We start from the raw sequence: 24,154 nt of genomic DNA on the forward strand, positions 1-24,154 counted from the left end.
CAAAGTTGCAGTCTTTGTTGACCAGGGCCGCTGTTCTTGGGAGTTTCTTGGTGTCGGAAAGCAGGGCAGTCCTCTGAGGATTCAGAGGTCGCTGGTCCTGGGGAAAGCGTCGCTGGAGCAGGTTTCTTTGGAAGGCAGGAGACAGGCCGGTAGGACTGGGGCCAAAGCAGTTGGTGTCTTCTTTCTTCTTCCGCAGGGGTTTTCAGCTCAGCAGTCCTCTTCTTCTTGTAGTTGCAGGAATCTAAATTCTTAGGTTAAGGGGAGCCCTTAAATACTAAATTTAAGGGCGTGTTTAGGTCTGGGGGTTAGTAGCCAATGGCTACTAGCCCTGAGGGTGGGTACACCCTCTTTGTGCCTCCTCCCAAGGGGAGGGGGTCACAATCCTATCCCTATTGGGGGAATCCTCCATCTGCAAGATGGAGGATTTCTAAAAGTTAGAGACACTTCAGCTCAGGACACCTTAGGGGGCTGTCCTGACTGGCCAGTGACGACTCCTTGTTATTCTCATTATTTCCTCCGGCCTTGCCACCAAAAGTGGGGCCGTGACCGGAGGGGGCGGGCAACTCCACTAGCTGGAGTGCCCTGTGGTGCTGGAACAAAGGGGGTGAGCCTTTGAGGCTCACCGCCAGGTGTTACAGCTCCTGCCTGGGGGAGGTGTTAGCATCTCCACCTAGTGCAGGCTTTGTTACTGGCATCAGAGTGGCAAAGGCACTCTCCCCATGGGGCCAGCAACATGTCTCGAGTGTGGCAGGCTGCTAAAACTAGTCAGCCTACACAGGTAGTTGGTTAAGGTTTCAGGGGGCACCTCTAAGGTGCCCTCTGGGGTGTATTTCACAATAAAATGTACACTGGCATCAGTGTGCATTTATTGTGCTGAGAAGTTTGATACCAAACTTCCCAGTTTTCAGTGTAGCCATTATGGTGCTGTGCAGTTCGTGTCTGACAGACTCCCAGACCATATACTCTTATGGCTACCCTGCACTTACAATGTCTAAGGTTTGGCTTAGACACTGTAGGGGCACAGTGCTCATGCACTGGTTCCCTCACCTATGGTATAGTGCACCCTGCCTTAGGGCTGTAAGGCCTGCTAGAGGGGTGACTTATCTATACTGCATAGGCAGTGTGAGGTTGGCATGGCACCCTGAGGGGAGTGCCATGTTGACTTAGTTGTTTTGTCCTCACCAGCACACACAAGCTGGCAAGCAGTGTGTCTGTGCTGAGTGAGGGGTCCCCAGGGTGGCATAAGATATGCTGCAGCCCTTAGAGACCTTCCCTGGCATCAGTGCCCTTGGTACCAGGGGTACCAGTTACAAGGGACTTACCTGGATGCCAGGGTGTGCCAATTGTGGATACAAAAGTACAGGTTAGGGAAAGAACACTAGTGCTGGGGCCTGGTTAGCAGGCCTCAGCACACTTTCAATTCAAAACATAGCATCAGCAAAGGCAAAAAGTCAGGGGGTAAACATGCCAAGGAGGCATTTCCTTACACCTATCTCACATGAAAAAGAACCAGAGTGTTGCAAAAATTACGGTACTTTATTACAGTAGCACTGAACTTGTTAACTATAAGCAGACCCCCAATTGAATGTAAGTATACACTAGGAACTAGCACAAAAAAGAAAAAAAAAAACATTGTCAAGTAATAGCAAAAAATAGCTAGGGCCCTATAGAGAGGCCAAACCATGTACTAAAGTAGTGGAATGAGAAGTCAGGTCTCCCACCCAAGGATGTGGAGTAGTTTATTCAGGAGCTGAGAGAACTTGGAACCCCAAGAGGTGAGTACCTAGAGGACTACCAGCGGTCAGGAGAGCAGAGGGAAGTTACCTGGTCTTCTCATTGACTAATAAGGGGACTTGGAAAAAGACGTTTTCAAGAACGGACCAGTCCAGTGGAACCCAATGGTGGATTCTAGATGAAGAGGACCAGCAAAAGAAGGGGACAGAGTCTAGTCCATGCAGGGATGTCCAGGTGGGGCAGGAGCCACTGCCCACCCTTCTGTGGGTGAAGATCCAGGTCGACAGTGGAAGATGAAGGTCAATTGTGGAGTCCCTAAAGTCATGCAGAAGCTGTCCCATGCCGGCCGTCGGGTCAGTGGTCAGGAGGACCACCACAAGCCTCGGCAATGGCAAATCTGGGCAGTATAGAGGATTTGCAGAGTTGAAGAGGATCAACAAGGTCCAGGAGACTCCACCCTGGAGGGAAGTGCAGGCTGACCCTCAGCAGTCAGGACAGCCAGCAGAAGCAGTCATAACACCACAGGCAACTCACTGGGAGCAGGCTAAGTAAGTTGCAGGGAGGCCCAGTCAGCACTCCTAGTGAGGAGTCCCACATCGCTGGAGCAGAGGAGAGACAGTCTTTGCAAGGATGAAGTCCTGGAGGCCGGGGCTACTTGGAGCCTGAAGATCCCTCAGAGCAGGACTCAACAAGCCTTGTCGCTGCAAGGGACTTGTGGTGAGAGGGATTCTGTCCTACAGGAAGAGGCAAGTTTTCACTGTCTCCCAAGTTGGGCAGATGGCAGAAAGGACCATGAGGACCACTCAGAACCACCACCTGTGTTGGAGAATCCACTCAGTTCCAGCAGAGGGCAGATCTGAGCAGCCGGATGTCGTCACCTTAGGTACCTGTAGATGCAGGGGACTCACTCCTTCACTCCAAGGGAGATTCCTTCTTGCTTCTTTGGTGCAGCTGAAGTCTTGCCAACCCCAGAGGATACATAGCAATGGAAATGTTACAATTGCTGGAAGGAGCCAGAGAAACAATGTTGCAAGGCCAGGTCATCTTGGGTGTTGTAGGCTTGTTTGGTTCGTGAAGAGTCCAGCAGCGGTTCCGGTGGCCAGGAGCAGCAGAGGGTGATGCAAAGGAGTCCTGCTGGAGCCTTGCACATTGAATCTGGAGACCCATCCGTAAGGGATTCCCTAAATAGCCCTAACGGGGGCATGGTCACTCTGAAGGGTGACCACCTACCAGAAGGGGTCACTGAAGTCAGTTACCTGTCCTGACCAACCAGATACTCCCCAAGGCCTCTGCACCTCCTGTTTCCAAGTTAGCAGAATTGAGTGGCCACCTGAAGGACTGCTGGGCACCACCCCTGGGTTGGTGATGGCCAGGGGAGTGGTCACTCCCCTTTCCTTTGTGTAGTTTTGTGCCTGAGTAGGGACCAGGGGTCCCCGGACTGGTGCAAACCAGCCCTTTTTATCCTCTGGCAGAAGATATATGCATGTGGCAATGTCAGACCACGTCATATCTGCCCAATATTGCCAGCAAATGGGCTGCTTAAACTGTCGCTGACCTACTTGAAAACCTTTTTCCTGTATTATCAAGGTGCATGCCTTCTTCGTCAGACAGGGTTGATAATCTGTGTTGAAGGATCTTTGGACAGGTGCTGGACCACTTTTGCCACCACAGAATCTAACTTTGGGTGACCAACCAAATACGCAGGCGAGTCTTCAGGAGCCTTGTATTTTATTTTTATCAACTCTTGGTAAAATAGCAGATACTGTGGCAGGATTTTTCCATTATCTTTTTTCCTTCGTCCCATATATAATCCACTATTAGGAATCCTCAAAAAAAAAAAAAAAGTGGTTCCTTCACGTCATAAGACGTTTGGCAGCCATGTCCATAAGACTGTGGAAACATCTGATATCATTAGCTGGGGAGTCCACAAACTGCAGCCCAAGTGAAGGTGTTCAGAGGAGAATCATCCCATTCAGTGTGAATATGATTTCCCCTTTCTCCCAGTCCTTGTTCGAGGAAAATGCATCATCCATAGGAGGCTTAGCAATGCTAGACACCGGAGTCAAGCTAGGAGTTGCAGATAGCGGCATAGGACAAGGTGATCTCAGTGTTGGAGTCTGAGAGGGATGAATCGAAGACCTTACAGGTTCAGGGAAGCGCTTATAGTAGTCCTGCAACATGCCATCATGAAATGGAGGTTGAGCAAAATGCTGCAAATGCACTCCATTCTGCCTAGATCTTTCAATACATTGTTGTTTTGGCTAATAGAACTGTTCATAGTAGTCCTAGTCATCTTCCACCTGATATTTTACATTAAGTTCAGAGGAACTGTGAGCCGCACCAAACAGACCATTATAATCTGGGTCTTCCACATCTAACGGATGACTTGGCAGCAGAGGACACACTTTCCTAGGTGAAGTGTGTTCTGGTTGCAAAAATTCTTGAGCCAGTTTGTCGATCAATGGCATTGTCAATTGTCGCCATCAGGGCAGGTGTAAATTCCAACGTTTGCGTCTTCTTTGTTGGTGGTCTTACTTTTGCTGGTGGTGTTCTTGTCGACGGCTGTAACGTCACAACCATAGTCGCCGGTGTCAGCAGGGTTGTGGTCATGGGATATGGACATGGGTCTAGTCACTGCCGTTGCCAGCATTTGACAACACTGTTGTTGTCGGTATCTTTGCAGCCAGTATGGATTTTATGGTTGACGGGAGGAGGATTTTTCAGAACATACAGCTAGTTTCAGAGTGATAGGCTCTGATCTGGTGTCCTCCGAGGAGACATTCCTTCTCTCTGTGAACAATATTCTTTGAAGGCTTACAGCGATTATCTTTAAGAGCTTTTCTATGTGGCTTTGGTGACCTCTGGTGCAAACTCTCCCTCTTTCTTGATGTTTCCTGTGAGGGAGTGGAATCCTCACTGTCTTCCTCATACGAAATAAAACAAGCTTTTACTATTTTAGTTTCTGTAGCCATAATAAAAGCCTCCCCTCTGTATCATTTAGAGTTTTGAAAGAAAAGGTGAGACCAAGGTTACGATCCTTTACCCGGTGGGCAGGATGAATACAGTAAATACACTCTTTGTGAGGATCTTCAGAGTGTAGCACTTCTTTCCACAGGTCCAACGAGGTCTGATAAGTGGGTTTCCTATATGGTTATGACATTTTAATGCCAGGCTCTGGAAGATGGAATATTAGAGATCTTGGATTAACAAAATCAGGCTAAACATGGGAGCACTGAGCAGGGCTCAGGGAGACTCCCTTCACATGATGTGCAGTAGAAAAATCTGAGGGAAGATGTCTCTGTAGGGAGTGTTCTAGAGGGTGCGGTTACTTGATTGGCTGCAGTTTCGTTCTTTATAAAGAATGTGGATAAGTTAACAAAAGTAGTGGCTTCTAGCCATTATAAGCTAGGTGCATGGTTTCTACTGCTTTTAAAATGTAGCATGGGACTCTCCCACCTCGATGAGGGTGAATTATTCAAGCATGTGTATCTATGAAAGATCCAATACTGGAAAACAAATATTGACACCAGGAGCTGTGAAAGGAAGCTTTAGTCAGCCCACAATGCTCCCTCAGCTCTGACAAACTTTGTTTTTCGCTTGTCAGAGGTGTTTCTAAAATCATAGGAAAAATCCACTCACCCTACTTCTGTGGCTCTAATGATACTGGGAGAGCTACCAATGTGCAGAAACTTGCTGTGTGCCCTCCTCCATAGTAACTAATACCAGTGAATAATCCACAAACTTTGAAGAGGCGGCGGCGATGGCAACTCAAAGTCCGTAACTTCGAGAATTTCAACTTTGACAGGAAAGGGCCTACATCAATGTTAATAGCTCTCTGCTGCTTCACTGGAGCTCTTAACATTTCGATATTCAAAAGAAGATCATTGTATTATTCATCAAATGATTACAAAAAAAAAAAAAAGAAGACTCATTTCCAGGCAAAGTTGAAACATGATTTTCCAAAAAGGGATTAACCAACGACTTGATTGTAAAACTTTCTTGTAGAGCTACACTGAATTTCGAAGAGACGGATGGAAAACTACGAAGTAGAAGTAGACACATTTAATACTTTGGCAGATATGCTGTTCATTGTCCAGTTCGGATCCAGTGACACTGGAGAGTGACATCCTCTCCAAAGTTTTTCTAAGGGACAGTGTCAGTGGGCGTGAGACCAAAAATAAGAGCTCTTTAGCAAATATCACAGCCAGGTTCTGGGTCTTATCAGTGGGTACGAGGCCTGATAAACCAGAGCTGGTTCAAGAATTGACAGGCACTAGACAGGTTTGGCCAATAACCAAGGGATCCCAAGCCTATTTCACAGCCAGGTTCTGGATACTGTCAGTGGGTATGAGGCTACGCAAACCAGGGCTGGTGCAGGGACGGGCAGTGGGTGGGTACTCGACAGGTTTAGGGGATAAACAATGGCTCTTTAGAAAGTATCACAGCCAGGTTCTGGATACTGTCAGTGGGTATGAGGCCTGATACACCAGAGCTGGTTCTGAGCGCTGATAGAGGGTACAAGACAGGTTTGGGAAATAAACAGGGGATATTCAGCCAACATCACAGCCTGGTTCTGGGTACTGTCAGTGGATATGATGCCTAACAAACCAAACCTGGTTCTCGACGCTGGTAGTGGGTACAAGACAGGCTTGAGTGATAAAAAGTGTTCTGGAGACAATATCACAGATCAGGTTCTGAGCAGTGTCAGTGGCTTCGAGGCAGATGCCTACTAGAGCAAGTGTGAAGTGATCCTTTGACAAAGGACTCCGACCTCAGCCACACACTGGTAAAGTTTAATCTCATTCATTTTCAGACATCCGTTGACAATGTAAACAAAGGTAGCTCTAAAGCAGCAGCCTCAGCACATCACCAACCCTAAGAGTGCTGAGAACCGCAACAAAAGCAAACTGTGTCCAAGAAAGCTATACAGGAATTTCCACCTTCACTAGGCCACACTCCGCTGAACGCTGGCTCTCATAGCGAGCTAGTCATTTACATATCTCATGGCTGCTATAAAGGAACAGAGGAAGGTTCTGCCACCACGACCCAGTGCACGACTTTTCACTGTTACCCCTGCTCCACAGTACACCATGGTTTACCACACAGAGGGCCTGATTCTAACTTTGGAGGACGGTGTTAAACCGTCCCAAAAGTGGCGGATATACCACCTACCGTATTACGAGTTCCATAGGATATAATGGACTCGTAATACGGTAGGTGGTATATCCGCCACTTTTGGGACGGTTTAACACCGTCCTCCAAAGTTAGAATCAGGCCCAGAGTATTTTACACGCGATGAAGAAAGCCAGAGGTAAGAAAGAACTCTCAGCAGAGCTGGCATTTTCGCTGGAGTGCTAAGAGGGCAGCGCCTGTGACCTGGAGCTGTTCACATAATTACATCTTGGCACTGGAAAGAATCTGTGGCATTCTAGGAGAGGCGCCACCCTGCATGACTACGGCCAGAGAGGTCAGTGAACATGGCACGCCCGCACTGGGTAGAGCGTCAGCACACCTTGGCACTGGACAGATGTGCTGGTGCAGATGTTGTGTACCCTTTCACTCAGCTCTATTCAGGCTCACTCTGAACTCAGCCCCCAGAGTCAGTATCTAGCTTGGCCAGGTGGTAGCACAATCTGGCTCTGCCAATGCTTTTTTAGACATCCTTATGGATTTAAACCTGTCTCCAGATCAAAGTAATTTAACAGTGATGTCACCTTTTCTGTGACAACTAGGAGCATATTTTCCTTTGGTATGATTTTTTAAATAAAAAAAAAAGAAGATTGTGAATTCCTGCTGTAAGGATACCTAACCCACAGGAAGAATCCACAAGTTCTATTTAAAAATTTGTTGTTAATTTATTAATTCAAAATGTTATCAGGTACATGGCTGCCACATTTACGGAGCCAGACCGTTTTTTTTGTTTATGGTATATGCTCGTAATAAAAAAAAAACATGAAGTCACTGCACCAGCTTGCCAAGGCAAGATCTACTGAATCTGTCAAAGTTTGTTTTTGTGGCACGTGATAACATCTATCTTGTAACAATGTGATAGGTCTCATACTTAAACCTATAGTTGTATCATACAATCAGCCAGCTCTAGGGAATTTAAGTACAGTGCAGTACATATTAACAATAGTTTACAATGCTTCCAATCAATGCACTGCTGGAGGGAAAGACCTTGCCAAACAGGCTCTGGAAGAAGGCCTGCGATTCTGGCATGCTTACACAACTTGCCACTTGAATTCGATAATGAGTACTTCTTTTTAGGTCTCGCCTACGTGCAGCCGTCTGTTGGCAACAAACCTAAAGTACCCAATATAGTCTTGGAGAGGACTTTGTGTCCACATGCTGCTCCTGATTCAATTACTTCCTTGCCTGTTCTTGGTTTTGCCCTGCCAAAGGGGTATGTTAGTCTCACTGGTTTAACTGCAGAGTGGATTATGTTCACTACCTCCCCCTTTAGTACTAGCTCTCATTTCCAGCTTCTCACTTCTCCAGCCTGTCTCTCCTTAGCCGAAGCTCTCTGAGCTCCATCCTCTGCCCGCTGGTGTCGGTTGCAGCCTACCTGGAACCGTTCATAAACCATTTCAACATGGCCATGTTCGTGTGCATGCACAGGCCCATCTTATAGTGGTCTTTACCATAAACAGCTTGAGAAGCAAAAAAAAAAAAAAGCATTGGCAAAGCCATCAATTCTGTGCCTGGGCATCAGTTTTGTTACATGGTGGAATCTGGTGCCACAGCCATTAGGCGAGGCACGTGGTGCTCGGTTGAGGGGTGTACAGGGCACAGACATCAATCCTTCCCTGACACTGCAGCACTCTGCTGAGAAGTATTTCTATTGCCTTGCCTCTCCAAGCTAGGAAGAGTGATCCACATCATGTACATGGTCCTTCTACACATCAGCGATCAGTCCTCGAGTGATGCACTGCCTACATCTTCCATGAACTTCAGCCCTCCATCAGTTCTCACCATCCTGAGCGGAGTCCTTGCCTACCGCATCACACCTTCAGGATGACCAACTCTCACACTGGGGCACAGTTTCAATGCTCCGTGTAAGTCACCTGTGGTGAGTAGTCTTGAGACAGCTCACGCGCCCTTTGACTATCCTCCCTGATGAATGAAGAAATCTGCAGCGGAGCCATGTCTCTGGAGTCTGCACTGCAGTCGCTCACTCCACAAACCCTCCATATCCCTCTCAGCCCTGGCTGATGGGACTTCAGCATAGTCCCACTGGCTACTTCTCAACACTTAGTCTATTAGAGATAAAAAGCAAACTTTGCATGTGATTGCACGTAGCTTTACAATGCGCAGACAATCAGAAAACCGTTTAAGCAATCAACACGTTTGTCAATGAAGTCCCTCAGATGGTGCTGAGTGTTAAGAGACCTAAAGGAAGACACCTGCTCCGCAGACTTCGACATATCTTTGGTCCTTGTATAAATCAGGTGAGTAGAAGGAAAATTAAGTACTCAACGGCAGAGGGTGTCCTCCAAGTCCAGATCAATAACCAGACACACACACAGGAAGCACAGGACAGAAGGTGTCAGCAGAATTCGTGCCCTTAAAGTCTATGCACCTACATGAGCCACTTGTTCCTTGTGCCACCCCTAGATAAGGTATATTTCTTACTTGTTCTTTATGTACGGCACTCCTGTCCTCCAGTAATATCCAAGCTAACACACTGTGCATACTTACACCCTCCAGTGATATCCAAGCTAACACACTGTGCAGACTCATGCCCTCCAGTAATATCCAAGCTAACACACTGTGCAGACTCACGCCCTCCAGTAATATCCAAGCTAACACACCGTGCAGACTCATGCCCTCCAGTGATATCCAAGCTAACACACCGTGCAGACTCACGCCCTCCAGTGATATCCAAGCTAACACACTGTGCAGACTCACGCCCTCCAGTGATATCCAAGCTAACACACTGTGCAGACTCATGCCCTCCAGTAATATCCAAGCTAACACACTGTGCAGACTCACGCCCTCCAGTGATATCCAAGCTAACACACTGTGCATACTCACACCCTCCAGTGATATCCAAGCTAACACACTGTGCATACTCACACCCTCCAGTGATATCCAAGCTAACATACTGTGCATACTCACGCCCTCCAGTGATATCCAAGCTAACACACTGTGCAGACTCATGCCCTCCAGTGATATCCAAGCTAACACACAGTGCATACTCATGCCCTCCAGTGATATCCAAGCTAACACACCGTGCAGACTCATGCCCTCCAGCGATATCCAAGCTAACACCGTGCAGACTCACGCCCTGCAGTAATATCCAAGCTAACACACCGTGCAGACTCACGCCCTCCAGTGATATCCAAGCTAACACACCGTGCAGACTCACGCCCTCCAGTGATATCCAAGCTAACACACCGTGCAGACTCACGCCCTCCAGTGATATCCAAGCTAACACACCGTGCAGACTCACGCCCTCCAGTAATATCCAAGCTAACACCGTGCAGACTCATGCCCTCCAGTGATATCCAAGCTAACACACCGTGCAGACTCATGCCCTCCAGTGATATCCAAGCTAACACACTGTGCAGACTCACGCCCTCCAGTGATATCCAAGCTAACACACCGTGCAGACTCACGCCCTCCAGTAATATCCAAGCTAACACACCGTGCAGACTCATGCCCTCCAGTAATATCCAAGCTAACACACCGTGCAGACTCATGCCCTCCAGTAATATCCAAGCTAACACACCGTGCAGACTCATGCCCTCCAGTAATATCCAAGCTAACACACCGTGCAGACTCATGCCCTCCAGTAATATCCAAGCTAACACACTGTGCATATGCAAAAGTAACTGTTCAGCTGACAACAGGGTCCAGCAATGCTTCTCGAAATACTCTGCTGCCCCCGGACACAAACAAGCCTCATCCGATGCAAAGATGAGCACTGACTCCTTTCAGAGCAGGGGAAGATCTGTGATTTAAGCTCCGCTCATAAAATCCCCGTTTATACACAGGACAAGCTTGAATTAAAGTAAAGCGAGACACGTGGCAGTGCCGTGCTCAGGACAACACAGGAGTCCGACTCAAGGTCACCTCCTCGACTAACCCCTTTAGAGCGACATTAACACTCCTATCCAAAGACGTCAACCCGTCGCTTCAATACTTTCATTTGTAAACAAACGATGCCAGTTATTCTTAAACCTACCGCATTTGTAAGTTAACATTTGTATGTTGAAACTGAAAACTGTTTAGGAACGACGGAGTGCAGCGTTAAACCCTATAACCGTGAGAATCTGACTTTTACACTTCGGAATTAAAGACACAAATGTGCCCCATCAACACTGTGAGATAGTTCACTTGACAAACTGCAGTCAGAGAAAGAAAAGCAATCTATCTCCAGCAAACAACAAGCACCTGTTGTTGTTTACACATCTGACCACCGTCTTTGAGCACAGCAAATGTGGCATAAGATTCAAAGGCATCTTTATTGGTCACCCATTTTCTGAAAGGACAAAGGAATATCTTGGAGAGGACACGATAGCTTTCTCCGTACATAAGACACGAGCCTCTGCCTACAAACATCCTTCCGCGTCCTTGGTCCACAAACACGGATCCACCCCCATCTAGTGGGCCCACTCTCAGCGGGTGCTTCACTGATAGTTACAGTGGCTTGCCACTTGCTGTAATACGCACTTTTAAGAGTGAATCTGTCCTGCGTCGTGTTAAGGGCCCAGTGATCGGTGAAGCTGGGGGACTATTGGGATTGATGCGCAGGAGCGCCGAGGACTTTACTTCTGAGGACCCCAGCAGACACTGCTGCAGCAGACGTCTGCTGGGACTCTAGCATCCTCCAGGTGTAAACTGGACTCCGCGGGGACAGCCTCTTCAGTCACCTCCGTCTACCACTTCTCTCTCACTTCTAGGCCACCAGAGAAGAAATAAGTGACTCGCAGGCGCGTCATGGTGGCTAGCCACAAGGACTGAAGAAGTCTATTCATTTCGGACAGAAGAGTAACAAGTAGATACTTAAAGGGATGTGAAACCGGAAGGACGGTCCCTAGCAAGAACTGACAGCACCTGGATATGGCCACTACCAGGGCCGTGCGGGCGGACAGGGTACCTGCAAGACACGGACATGCTGGGGGTCACCCCACAAGTGCTGCGACCCTCAAAGCCACAGAAACCCTTCTAGGGGAAGCGCGAACTAGAGACTGAGCCATACACCTTTTAGTGCAAGTAAAACAGAAAAAAATACGAACAACAAAATGGCCAAGTCTCTAAAGTGAAGCCTACTTCCTCTCAGAGAAGCCCCCTGTGTTTAATACGAGACCGTACAAAGGCTTCCACGAGCACCGGGCCTCGGCACCTCTGCGCTAGGGTCAGAAGTCACAAGGCGTTCAATGGTTGAGTTACATTCCTTCCAATAGCTGGCACACCTGGCCAGGTGGCTGCTGGCAAGCACCCAACCACCACCCAGCAATCAACCTCGGGTACAGGTCAGCCCGCACAGGAAAGCTCACATTGTGTGCTACTCAGATCCGGCTGTGAGTAACAAACCTTTATCCTGGTGCGGAACGGTGGCCTCTAAGTATCTGACGGAGACCACACAGGGGAGATTTCAGCAAGTGCTCCAACCACGAGTTCATCTGCGTAAAAATATCCTAATAGACCTTTTGAGATCAAGTAGTGCTCAGGCCAAGCTAAACCAGTCTGAACACATACTAATCCACGCAGCACCTAGGAGGTACCAATGAGGTAGACACAGCTTTCAAGAAATGGCGCACTCCGGCCAAGCACCAAGAGGGATCCTCTCTGGCACTGCTGCCTTTAAAACGTGTCTGATCTCCATCTGCCCCCCAACCAGAGATCTCGCCGCAGCTGCGCTGCCTAAAACTGCACAAGTAACATCTAGTTCTAAAGATATTACTTCTAAAAATCTCTCTTCTATCACAAAAAAATCTATTTCAAAGGAGAAAATGGCTTATTTGATGTGTGTGGGGCTTAGTAAACCATCGCTACAAATGACATGAAGTTCAACAAGAACAATAGGGAAGAAGAAACAATAAAAAGCAGCAGCTCAATCACAGCACCATGAGTGGTGGGACGGAGGCCAAGCTAAAGGACTCAGTACTTGGTCCATGCTCCAGCCAAAAGAGCAAGTGAAGCCACCATGGTCCATGCTCCAGCCAAAAGAAGAGGAAGTGAAGCCACCATGGACAGGGCATTAGAAGGCAGCAAATAGGAGTACTAATGAAGGCAACCAATGTTAGTCAACAGGTGGGCTACAACCCCTTGGTGCACACAAAAGCACTGTCGCACGCTAGACCTAAAAAGGGAATAGGGATAAGAACGAAGAAAACCTCCGGAAGCTGGCGAATGAGAAGCAAAGGAAGGTGAGAATGAAGTCCGCCTCTAAGTGCCCTCAAGATAACAAAAGGCTTCACAAGAGACAGCACATGCTCTGCCCCAGCCAGACCTTAGAAGACATGGGTTATGGACAGGCCACTGCAATTATGCGGTTCTGCGGCTGCTAGATTTTCTGTATATTTATGGACGTGCTGTGTTTGCCACATATCCCATTATCTGTGGCACAATTTGCAAATACTAACAAAACTAACAAGTTTCTAGCCTATAAAGCTCAGAGGTTAGTGATCATTGCCGTGCAGCGGGAGGCCCTTCAGAAAGGAGGACTGATGCCTTCTGCGACAAACGGGGACTAACAAGACGAAGCCTTCAGCAAGCACCATTAACATGTGTAGAAACGACAAACCAATGAAGTAATGCCTGTTCATGTCACATATTTAGCCAACCCTGCTGTATAAGCCTAGTGACAGTAGTTATGAAGAACTGGCATAAAGTCCCTAGGGGCTACGTAAACAAAGAGAAGGGGCCGATTCTCAGATGAGATCACAACACTGCACTCACAGACACACCCACACGCTACTGTAGATTTACGGCTTCCAGGAGTTCACATATAAACCATACTCCTAGCAAACTTTTGTGAATTCACTTTTCACATTATCAAGTACACACATGCATATTTGCCCATGTAAAAATCTAACGAGCAACTACAAACTCACTTTTGATACACTCCCCTCTTTTCCCTCACAATGAAAGTTTTACTTCTGCCTTTGCCAGCAGTACACTTCCCACTCCTTAGGAGGAGTTGGTGAAAATCCTTAAACTAATCGGTCTGAGGGTGGGCAGAGGCTGCAGGGGCACTCCCACCTTCCAACTGCTGCTTCCTGCGCAATGCCAGCCCTTGCACATCGATTTATCGAAAGGCGGCAAATCACTGGCCCAAAGGGAGGAGTGGACTTTGAGAACCCTGTCCCTCGAACAAGTGTTTTATAAATGTCCACATCCCTGGAAAGATAGGTGGTACGGGGGTTACTGCTACAGGATTCTGGGGTTCAGTTACAAGCGAGGCTACTGGGATTGAGATTTTGCTGCGATGGCGTTTTCTGCATAATTATGGATTTGCCGCAGAAACCATCATCTGCTGCATAATCTGCAGATTTGATCCCAAAAACTGTTTCTAGCTCAAACCAGAACAGGTTCCCAAATACTGGGCTCTGCTCGTCGCCACAAAGTGAACGCCCTTCCTAGATGACACCGGTCACCATCATGCTCACCGCTGCCTCTGGGCGCAAAGGGGGCAGCACTAGGGAGCCGAAACCTTTGCCTGGACAGAGCCGTCATTTGTTAAAATGACCAAATAATGAAATACTATCCCAAGATGTGCGGCATCCTCTACTACCGCATAATTCTCATTCCAGTAGCCCTGGATCGAAGGCTCCGGTTAGTTAGGGGTACAAGATAAGGAATACATTGATTTCGAGCTATGGGTTAAGCCTTACCATTACATTTACTGAACCACTGGAAATGCTTATTTAGGGACCAGCTGTTCAAAATAAAGTGAAGTGTTTCTTTTTGTAGTAACACGAACCTTCCATTTAATGGACGACATTGGCATATAAAGGTCTGCAATCACAGAAGTGCTCCAGAACGCTGATGGCGTCTCTCAGAATAAGAGAATCAAGGTAACGTGGTACATCTCAGCCGGAGGACGCTTTGCGGCCTCCCTTTCTTTCAGTCCTTGAAGCATCTTTTGTCAGATGAGGGTTCGCCTATGGAGGGAGAGCGCACACCCCGCACATGACTGTAGGAGGGCCACATCGTCCTTCCAGTCTGCTCAGAGCTACCACTGCGGCCAGGTAAGGCCCCTTCAAGGGACACCAACTATGGCCCCAGACAAACCACGGGCCAGAACAGCAATGGCATTTCACATGCAAGGTCCAACCAGTTGACAGAAAGGCCCACAGCCAACCACGACAATGCCGGTCACCTTTAAAGGTGCCACTCAACATTCAAGGCACTGGGAGATTTAAAGCAGAGGAGGAGCTCACACTAGCCTCCTAGGTGGCCATCAAGGTTTCCCCGAGGGTGGGCACAGTATACACCCCAGCATCACCCACCCTCCCCCCGCCCGTCACGAGCAAAAGAAGCACTCTTGTCCTCTGCAGGGGGTGATCTATGCTACGCGGATGCACTCAAGGCCACAAGCCCATTCCTGTCCTTTGAGATCTTCCTGTAAGAGGGGGGGGAGGGGTTAGAATATATGACCCAAGCATACACGGTTGCAATCAAGGCCCTGTCCCCCCTGGCGGTTCTCCGTGCACATCCATGAGGGGAAGGGAGGGTGGAAATGGACAGACTGCCCATGAGCTGCCCCCTAGCCAATGCCCATCAAGTGTACACAGTACTGTATTCCATGTAGGCTCCTACTTCACATGTTTCAGAATTCGGCTTATGTTTGTGCCAGGTTTTGGCTCTGTTTGTTGCCCCAGAATACTGTGCTCTATGGCTCCGGTGGGCATCTCACCTCACCGAGAGCTGCACACACAAGGGATGTTTGGAAGATAGTCTAGTAATGCAGCTTTAAGGTGCATTTCCTCTTCTGAGAGGTTCTCCGGCATGTGAGCCTGGAAGTGATGAATGAAAAGCCATTGACTCCCAGGATCCCTGCCCGGGGAGGAGGTGGACTGAAGCCCTCCAGGATACCCTGTGCAGGGCAGGAGCTCGGCTTACCCGGGAGCCACGGCTTCTGGGAGAACTTCTCGTCCATGACTCCCTCCCTTGACAAGCTCATAAACCAGAGTAAAAGTCTGTAGTAACATCGGCTTCCTACCAGCCTCCTACCCCCCGCGACAACCTTAAGGTGATGAACGGCCCATACTGCGGGGGCACAGAAGGGGCAGCTGCGAGGACGGGGGCCAACGGGCTGCGGTGTTTACTACCATCACCACCCAAGAACGTCCGAACTGGGGAAAGGTGAAGCCGGAGTGAAGGCAGACCTCAATCCAAGGCCAGCTTTATCAAACCGGAGTCAAAGCATGGGGGGACCGTCAGGCCAAAGCCTCGAAGGCGAAGACTGAGGTGCCAGGGGGCTAGAAACCGTGGCCAGAGGCTGGTCACCCCGTGCCAGGGGGCTAGGAACCGTAATCAGAGAGCAGTCGCCCTTTGCTAGGGGCTAGGAACTGTGGTCAGTATGTGTCACCATGTAACTATGTCCAGAGATGGGTCACCGCTCACCATGGGCTAGGAACTATGGCCAGCGACGGGTCACAGCTCGCCGGGGGGCTAGGACCTATGGCCAGAGACGGGTCACCCCTCGGTGGGGGGCTAGGAACTATGGCCAGAGACGGGTCACCCCTCGGTGGGGGGCTAGGAACTATGGCCAGAGACGGGTCACCCCTCGGTGGGGGGCTAGGAACTATGGCCAGAGACGGGTCACCGCTCGGTGGGGGGGCAAGGAACTATGGCCAGAGACGGGTCACAGCTCGGTGGGGGGGCAAGGAACTATGGCCAGAGACGGGTCACAGCTCGGTGGGGGGGCAAGGAACTATGGCCAGAGACGGGTCACAGCTCGGTGGGGGGCAAGGAACTATGGCCAGAGACGGGTCACAGCTCGGTGGGGGGCTAGGAACTATGGCCAGAGACGGGTCACAGCTCGGTGGGGGGCTAGGAACTATGGCCAGAGACGGGTCACAGCTCGGTGGGGGGCTAGGAACTATGGCCAGAGACGGGTCACAGCTCGGTGGGGGGCTAGGAACTATGGCCAGAGACGGGTCACAGCTCGGTGGGGGGCTAGGAACTATGGCCAGAGTCGGGTCACCCCTCGCCGGGGGGCTAGGAACTATGGCCAGAGTCGGGTCACCCCTCGCCGGGGGGCTAGGAACTATGGCCAGAGTCGGGTCACCCCTCGCCTGGGGGCTAGGAACTATGGCCAGAGTCGGGTCACCCCTCGCCGGGGGGCTAGGAACTATGGCCAGAGTCGGGTCACCCCTCGCCGGGGGGCTAGGAACTATGGCCAGAGTCGGGTCACCCCTCGCCGGGGGGCTAGGAACTATGGCCAGAGTCGGGTCACCCCTCGCCGGGGGGCTAGGAGCTATGGCCAGAGTCGAGTCACCCCTCGCCAGGGGGCTAGGAACTATGGCCGTGTGCTAGGAACTATGGCCTGAGTCAGGTCATTGCTCACCAGGGGCTAAGAACTATGGCCAGCGACGGGTCACCGCTCGCCAGCGGCTAGGAACTATAGCCAGCGATGGTAACCCTGTGTCAAGGGCTAGGAACTATGGCCAAAGACAGGTCACCGCTCGCCAGGGGCTAGGAACTATGGCCAGCGATGGCCACCCTGTGCCAAGGGCTAGGAGCTATGGGTCACAGCTCGCCAGGGGCTAGGAACTATGGCCAGAGTTGGGTCACCCCTCGCCAGCAGCTAGGCACTATTTCCAGTGATGGCCACCCTGTGTCTAGGGCTAAGAGCTATGGGTCACGGCTCGCCAGGGGCTAGGAACGATTGGCCCAAGGCGGGTCACCCATCGCCAGGGTCTAAGAACTATGGCCAGCGATGGTCACCCTGTGCCAGGGGCTAGGAACTATGGCCAGCGATGGTCACCCTGTGCCAGGGGCTAGGAACTATGGCCAGCGATGGTCACCCTGTGCCAAGGGCTAGGAACTATGGCCAGCGATGGTCACCCTGTGCCAAGGGCTAGGAACTATGGCCAGCGATGGTCACCCTGTGCCAAGGGCTAGGAACTATGGCCAGCGATGGTCACCCTGTGCCAGGGTCTAGGAACTATTGGCCCGAGATGGGCCACGGCGCGTCAGGGGCTAAGAACTATGGCCAGAGTCGGGTCACGGCTCGTCAGGGGCTAAGAACTATGGCCAGAGTCGGGTCACAGCTCGTCAGGGGCTAGGAACTATGGCCAGAGTCGGGTCACAGCTCGTCAGGGGCTAGGAACTATGGCCAGAGACGGGTCACGGCTCGTCAGGGGCTAGGAACTATGGCCAAAGACAGGTCACCCTTCGCCAGGGGTTAGGTACTATGGCCAAAGACAGGTCACCCTTCGCCAGGGGTTAGGTACTATGGCCAAAGACGGGTCTCCCCTCGCCAGGGGTTAGGTACTATGGCCAAAGACGGGTCTCCCCTCGCCAGGGGTTAGGTACTATGGCCAAAGACGGGTCTCCCCTCGCCAGGGGTTAGGTACTATGGCCAAAGACGGGTCTCCCCTCGCCAGGGGTTAGGTACTATGGCCAAAGACGGGTCACCCCTCGCCAGGGGTTAGGTACTATGGCCTGCGATGGTCACCCCTCGCCAGGGGCTATGAACTATGGCCAGCGATGGTCACCCTGTGCCAAGGGCTAGGAACTATGGCTAGTGATAGTCACCCTGTGCCAAGGGCTAGGAACGATGGTCACCCCTCGCCAGGGGCCAGAACTATGGCCAAAGATGGTCACCCTGTGCCAAGGGCTAGGAACTATGGCCAACAATGGTCACCCTGTGCCAAGGGCTAGGAACTATGGCCAACGATGGTCACCCTGCACCAAGGGCAAGGAACAATGGCCAGGGGCTAGGTACTATGGCCTGAGTCGGGTCATCGATTGCCAGGGGCTAAGAACTATGGCCAGCGACAGTCACCATGTGCCAAGGGCTAGGTACTATGGCCAGAGACTGATCTCCGCTCACCAGGGGTTAAGAACTATGGCCAGAGTCGGGTCACCGCCCGCCAGGGGCTAAGAACTATGACCAAAGACGCGTCACCCCTCGCCAGGGGCTAGGAACTATGGCCAGCGATGGTCACCCTGTGCCAGGGGCTAGGGGTTATGCCTAGTGACAGTCACCATGTGCCAAGGGCTAGGTACTGTGGCCTGAGTCGGGTCATCGCTCCCCAAGGGCTAAGAACTATGGCCAGAGACGGCCACCCCTCGCCAGGGGCTAGGAACTATGGCCAGAGACGGCCACCCCTCGCCAGGGGCTAGGAACTATGGCCAGAGACGGCCACCCCTCGCCAGGGGCTAGGAACTATGGCCAGAGCCGGGTCACCCCTCGCCAGGGGCTAGGAACTATGGCCAGAGCCGGGTCACCCCTCGCCAGGGGCTAGGAACTATGGCCAGAGACGGCCACCCCTTGCCAGGGACTAAAAGGGCTCTAAACCAAGGCCAGCGATGGGTCACCCCGTGGCAACACTCTAATAACTCCTTCATGGTGAAGGGTGTAAATCAGGCTCTTAAGAGCTCACTCAGGTCAGGGCCCGAGCACAAGGAGTACAGTCACTGTGGTCCTTGCACACACACTGCACCAGGTGCTCTCTGTGAAGGACTCTTGCCTCTGCAGTCTGCTTGGGTTGCCTTGGCAGGGCTAGACTTGGGGTGCCAATGGCACCCTCCCAGTATATCAGCAGTGCACTGACACTTGAAAGTGTAATGTACATGGCCACCTGTGCTTGGGTGCACATCAGTGGTGTCCAACCTGTGGTCCTTAGACCCCCAGGGGTTTGCAAGGACTCCTCAGGGTGTCCAGTCTGGTTAGAAAATTAAACTATTTTACAATACAGGGTCATAACCCAGGTATAAACTAAATCAGATACAAATGGTTCCCATGCGGTTGGGATTCTAGCTCGACTTCGATGGCCAATATTTGTATTTGAAACCCCTCTCAAGAGGAAATTCTTCAAAAATTAAATCTAGTTGTATTTTTGTTTAAAATCAAATCATGTCATTATCATTTCGAAAGTGCTCCTATACAGCGATGACGCAGTGCAAAGTGACATGGTGAAAAAAAGTGCACTGGTGTTATATACACACGTGACTGGAAGAGACGACTTATTGTACGAGATATCAGCACACTGGACATCCCTATCCACATTAAAAAGTAATAACCAGTCAACAGTAATGAATTCTGTCGACGGTTCGACCCCTATGACGGATCGATCAGCGCAGGGTCAATCAGGACAGCAAATATTGTGGAGACACCAGAGGATATTTTGTTACTCATCCCGTGCTCTCATGGTTGAAAAGGCTTCTCCAGAATGCATCAACCAATATCGTAGAGGTCAAAAACTGCTAATGAGCAACAACATAGAAATGCTATGCAATAAAGCTAAATGAACCGTGAACCATGTGTGTCTGATATAGAAAAGTAAACAGAATAAATTGTGTAGAACTAAAGTGGCCAAGTGTACAATTGAAAATTTTGAAAAAAACGTACTGTAAATGTGGAGTTTGAAATTTAAGACAAAATTAAATTAGTATCCTCAGACTGATGAATGGGAGCAGTGGAGGTGCATCAAACAGAACATAGCATGGACACTGTGGGGCTTCAATTGAATTTAGAAACGTTTGTGGTTCAAATCATCGGCAATGTTTGAGCCGGGGTCCCTGGCTTCCAGTTATGAATGGTGGTTTGGGTGGTGGGGGGGAATGCATTGGAGTGCTGTACCTGTACAGTGGTGGGTGTTGTGTCGGCTGCAGTGTAGTGTTGTGCCTGTGAAGTGGTGGCTGCAGTGAAGTACTGTGCTTGTATTGTGTCGGCTGCAGTGGACTGCTATGTATTGTGGTGGGTGCTGTGTCTGCTGCAGTGTAGTGTTGTGCCTGTGTTGTATTGCGGTGGGTGTTGTGTTGGCTGCAGTGCCATGCTGGGTAATGCTCAAGGCAGTCTGCTCGCTAGCAATACTATCTACATGTGGATAGCACTGGGTGTTGTGGTATGGGAGGTGAGATCTACAGGCTGTGAAAGTGTCTGCTGTGGCATAGAGAGGGTGTTTCGTTAGTAGATACTGCATGGCCAAGAAAGACTGCACAACAAGGGGGGGGGGGGGGCGTGATTGCATGGGAGTTTTGCTGCTACGTGATATCCAAGGCAGGGTGCGCAGTGCTGTTCTTGCTATGGTGGATTGTGGTATGCAATGATAGTGCTGTGGTGACGTGTGATGTCCAGATCCGACGCCTGTGACACACGGTGTTCCTACTGCTGTGATAGCGACTGCGCCTGAATGACCTCCGAAGCACTACCGCCGAGACATATGCTGGAGATCTGAGGGGCATGTGCTTTGTGCAATGTTGTTTCTGCTGTGACTGCGTGCCATGTGATGTCCACAGCCGGTTCCTGGGATGTATGCGAGACATGTTCCTGCTCTGGTGCCATGTGACGTGTTTGTGCTGTGCCGACATGTGCTGTGCAGTGTTTGTGCTGTGACATGTTGTTCCTGGTCTGGTGTCATGTGCTGCAGGGTCAGTGGGTGAGGTGATGTGCAGTGTTCCTGCTCGGGTGGCATGTGCTGTGCAGTGCTGCTGCTGCTCTGATGATGTGCTGGCAGATAGGCGCGTGACATGCTCTGGGGGGCAGGTGGGTGGCGTGCTGCAGGGCAGGTATGTAACGTGTTCTGCAGTGTTGCTGCCGCTCTGGTGACATCTGATGTGGAGCATGTATGTGACGTGCTGGGGGATAGGTGGTGATATGTGATGTTTAGTGCTCTTCCTGCTCTAGTGACATGTGCTTGGGTGACCTGCTGCAGGGCAGCCATGTACCATGTGCTCTGCAGTGTTGGTGCCGCTCTGGTGACATCTGATGGGGAGTAGATATGTGACATGTGCTGGGGAGTAGGTGGGTGACATGTTTAGTGCTCTTCCTGCTCTGATGACGTGCTGAGGGTGACATGTGCTGGAGGGTAGGTGGGTGACATGATGTCTAGTGCTCTTCCTGCTCTGATATGGGCTGGGGGGACATGTCCTGGGGGTAGGTGGGTGACATGATGTTTAGTGCTCCGATATGTGCTGGGGGGACGTGCTGGAGGGTAGGTGGGTCACATATGGTGTTTACGGCTCTTCCTGCTCTGATGACGTGCTGGGAGTGACATGTGCTGGAGGGTAGGTGGGTGACATGATGTTTACTGCTGTGACATGTGCTGGGGGGACATGTGCCGGAGGGTAGGTGGGTCACATATGGTTTTTACTGCTCTTCCTGCTCTGGTGACATGTGCTGGGGGTACATGGGCTGCAGGTAATGTAACATGTGCTGGAGGGTAGGTGGGTGACATGATGTTTACTGCTGTGACATGTGCTGGGGGGACGTGTGCTGGAGGGTAGGTGGGTGACATGATGTTTAGTGTTCTTCCTGCTCTGATATGGGCTGGGGTGACATGTGCTGGAGGGTAGGTGGGTCACATATGGTGTTTACGGCTCTTCCTGCTCTGATGACGTGCTGGGAGTGACATGTGCTGGAGGGTAGGTGGGTGACATGATGTTTACTGCTGTGACATGTGCTGGGGGGACATGTGCCGGAGGGTAGGTGGGTCACATATGGTTTTTACTGCTCTTCCTGCTCTGGTGACATGTGCTGGGGGTACATGGGCTGCAGGTAATGTAACATGTGCTGGAGGGTAGGTGGGTGACATGATGTTTACTGCTGTGACATGTGCTGGGGGGACATGTGCTGGAGGGTAGGTGGGTCACATATGGTGTTTACTGCTCTTCCTGCTCTGATGACGAGTTGGGGTGACATGTACTGGGGCAGGTGGGTGACATGATGTTTACTGCTGTGACATGTGCTGGGGGACGTGTGCTGGAGGGTAGGTGGGTCACATGATGTTTAGTGTTCTTCCTGCTCTGATATGGGCTGGGGTGACATGTGCTGGAGGGTGGGTCACATATGGCGTTTACTGCTCTTCCTGCTCTGGTGACATGTGCTGGGGGTACATGGGCTGCAGGTAATGTAACATGTGCTGGAGGGTAGGTGGGTGACATGATGTTTACTGCTGTGACATGTGCAGGAGGGTAGATGGGTGACATATGGTGTTTACTGCTCTTCCTGCTCTGATGACGAGTTGGGGTGACATGTACTGGGGCAGGTGGGTGACATGATGTTTACTGCTGTGACATGTGCTGGGGGGACGTGTGCTGGAGGGTAGGTGGGTCACATGATGTTTAGTGTTCTTCCTGCTCTGATATGGGCTGGGGTGACATGTGCTGGAGGGTAGGTGGGTCACATATGGTGTTTACTGCTCTTCCTGCTCTGGTGACATGTGCTGGGGGGACATGGGCTGCAGGGCATGTATGTAACATGTGCTGCGCCGCTGGGGGGTGACACCTGCTCTGGGCCCCGCCCGGGGCGGCCGCCGTTACCTGTGCTGTCGGCCACGTTGCCCACGGAGGAGGCCATGGTGCCCGGGCTCGCTGGCCGGGTGTGCTGGGGGCGGTCCGTGCGCTGCTGTGGCTCCGGGGATCGGCGTCCCTCCTCCGGCCCGTGCTGGCTCGGCTCTGGCTCGTGTGCTGCGCGCCGGCTCGCTGGCCCTCGCTCTGACGTTGCTCCTGAAATGGCGACCGCTCGGGGACCGAGGACAACAGCCGCCGCCGGCACTACTTCCAGACAAAGTAGAGCGGTGAACACCAGGCCCCGCCCACAGCGGCAGGCGCGCCCGCAAGAAGCGGCGCCGCCCCTCGCACCGACCCGCAGTCACGCTGCTCTCGCGGGGCCAGGCAGGGCTCTCTGTGGAGACGGGGCGGCGGGACAACGCGGAATACCGGAGACCGAAGGCGGTATCCCTCCGCCGCTGTAGCAATGCGACAAACAAGGCCGCACCGCGCATGCGCACCGCTGGAGGGAAAACGTAACACAGAAGGCGGTCACGTCGTCCAAACTCTTCACACGACCTAAACTAAGATTTATGAGAGATTCTTATGTCTGCAACGAAAATTCACATTTCATGTTAATCGTTACCATAAACCTATCATCACGCGGGAAAAATTGATATAAAACTAAACAAATTGAAATCCTTATAACTAGCTATATTCAAACAAGGTTCTATCTCACACAATAAGTTAAACCCTTAAAATGCTCATATACTTAGAGAGCAGCGTCCCCGTTTGTCTGCTTCTAATTGAAACAATTTCACTCAACAATGGCTCCACATGTACAAGAAGCTGGTCTTGTCCTTCTACTATCTCTAAACCTCCTCCTCGCCGTACGCATTACGAGTCAGAACCCCTCCAGGCTCTCGCGAGCCCCGCCCCTCCCGCTACGTCACGCGAATTGTTCTCGTTTAGGGTTGTAGTGGAAAATTTCATAGCGATCCTGAAGGAAAGTTTCAATTCTGAT

The 24,154-nt window shown here is 50.9% G+C and overlaps 1 protein-coding gene across 9 annotated transcripts in view; it reads right to left on the reverse strand.

Moving 5' to 3' along the window:
• The window catches only part of OGT (O-linked N-acetylglucosamine (GlcNAc) transferase), a 486,071-nt gene extending 462,426 nt beyond the window's left edge, over positions 1–23,645 (reverse strand). For 4 of the 9 annotated variants that reach the window (XR_011198862.1, XM_069209066.1, XM_069209056.1 and 1 more), the window contains exon 1: positions 23,182–23,341. Coding sequence is in view for 8 of the 9 variants with exons in the window: in XM_069209066.1 (XP_069065167.1) it covers positions 23,182–23,218 (37 nt within the window). In the remaining variant the exon portion in view is untranslated. Of the gene's footprint in view, positions 1–23,181 lie in introns of all 9 variants that reach the window. The other 5 variants (XM_069209047.1, XM_069209086.1, XM_069209030.1 and 2 more) reach the window with 5 other exon arrangements.
• Positions 23,646–24,154: the final 509 nt, after the last annotated feature.

Source organism: Pleurodeles waltl, chromosome 2_1 (genome assembly GCF_031143425.1).
Source record: "Pleurodeles waltl isolate 20211129_DDA chromosome 2_1, aPleWal1.hap1.20221129, whole genome shotgun sequence".
Lineage (NCBI taxonomy): Eukaryota > Metazoa > Chordata > Amphibia > Caudata > Salamandridae > Pleurodeles > Pleurodeles waltl.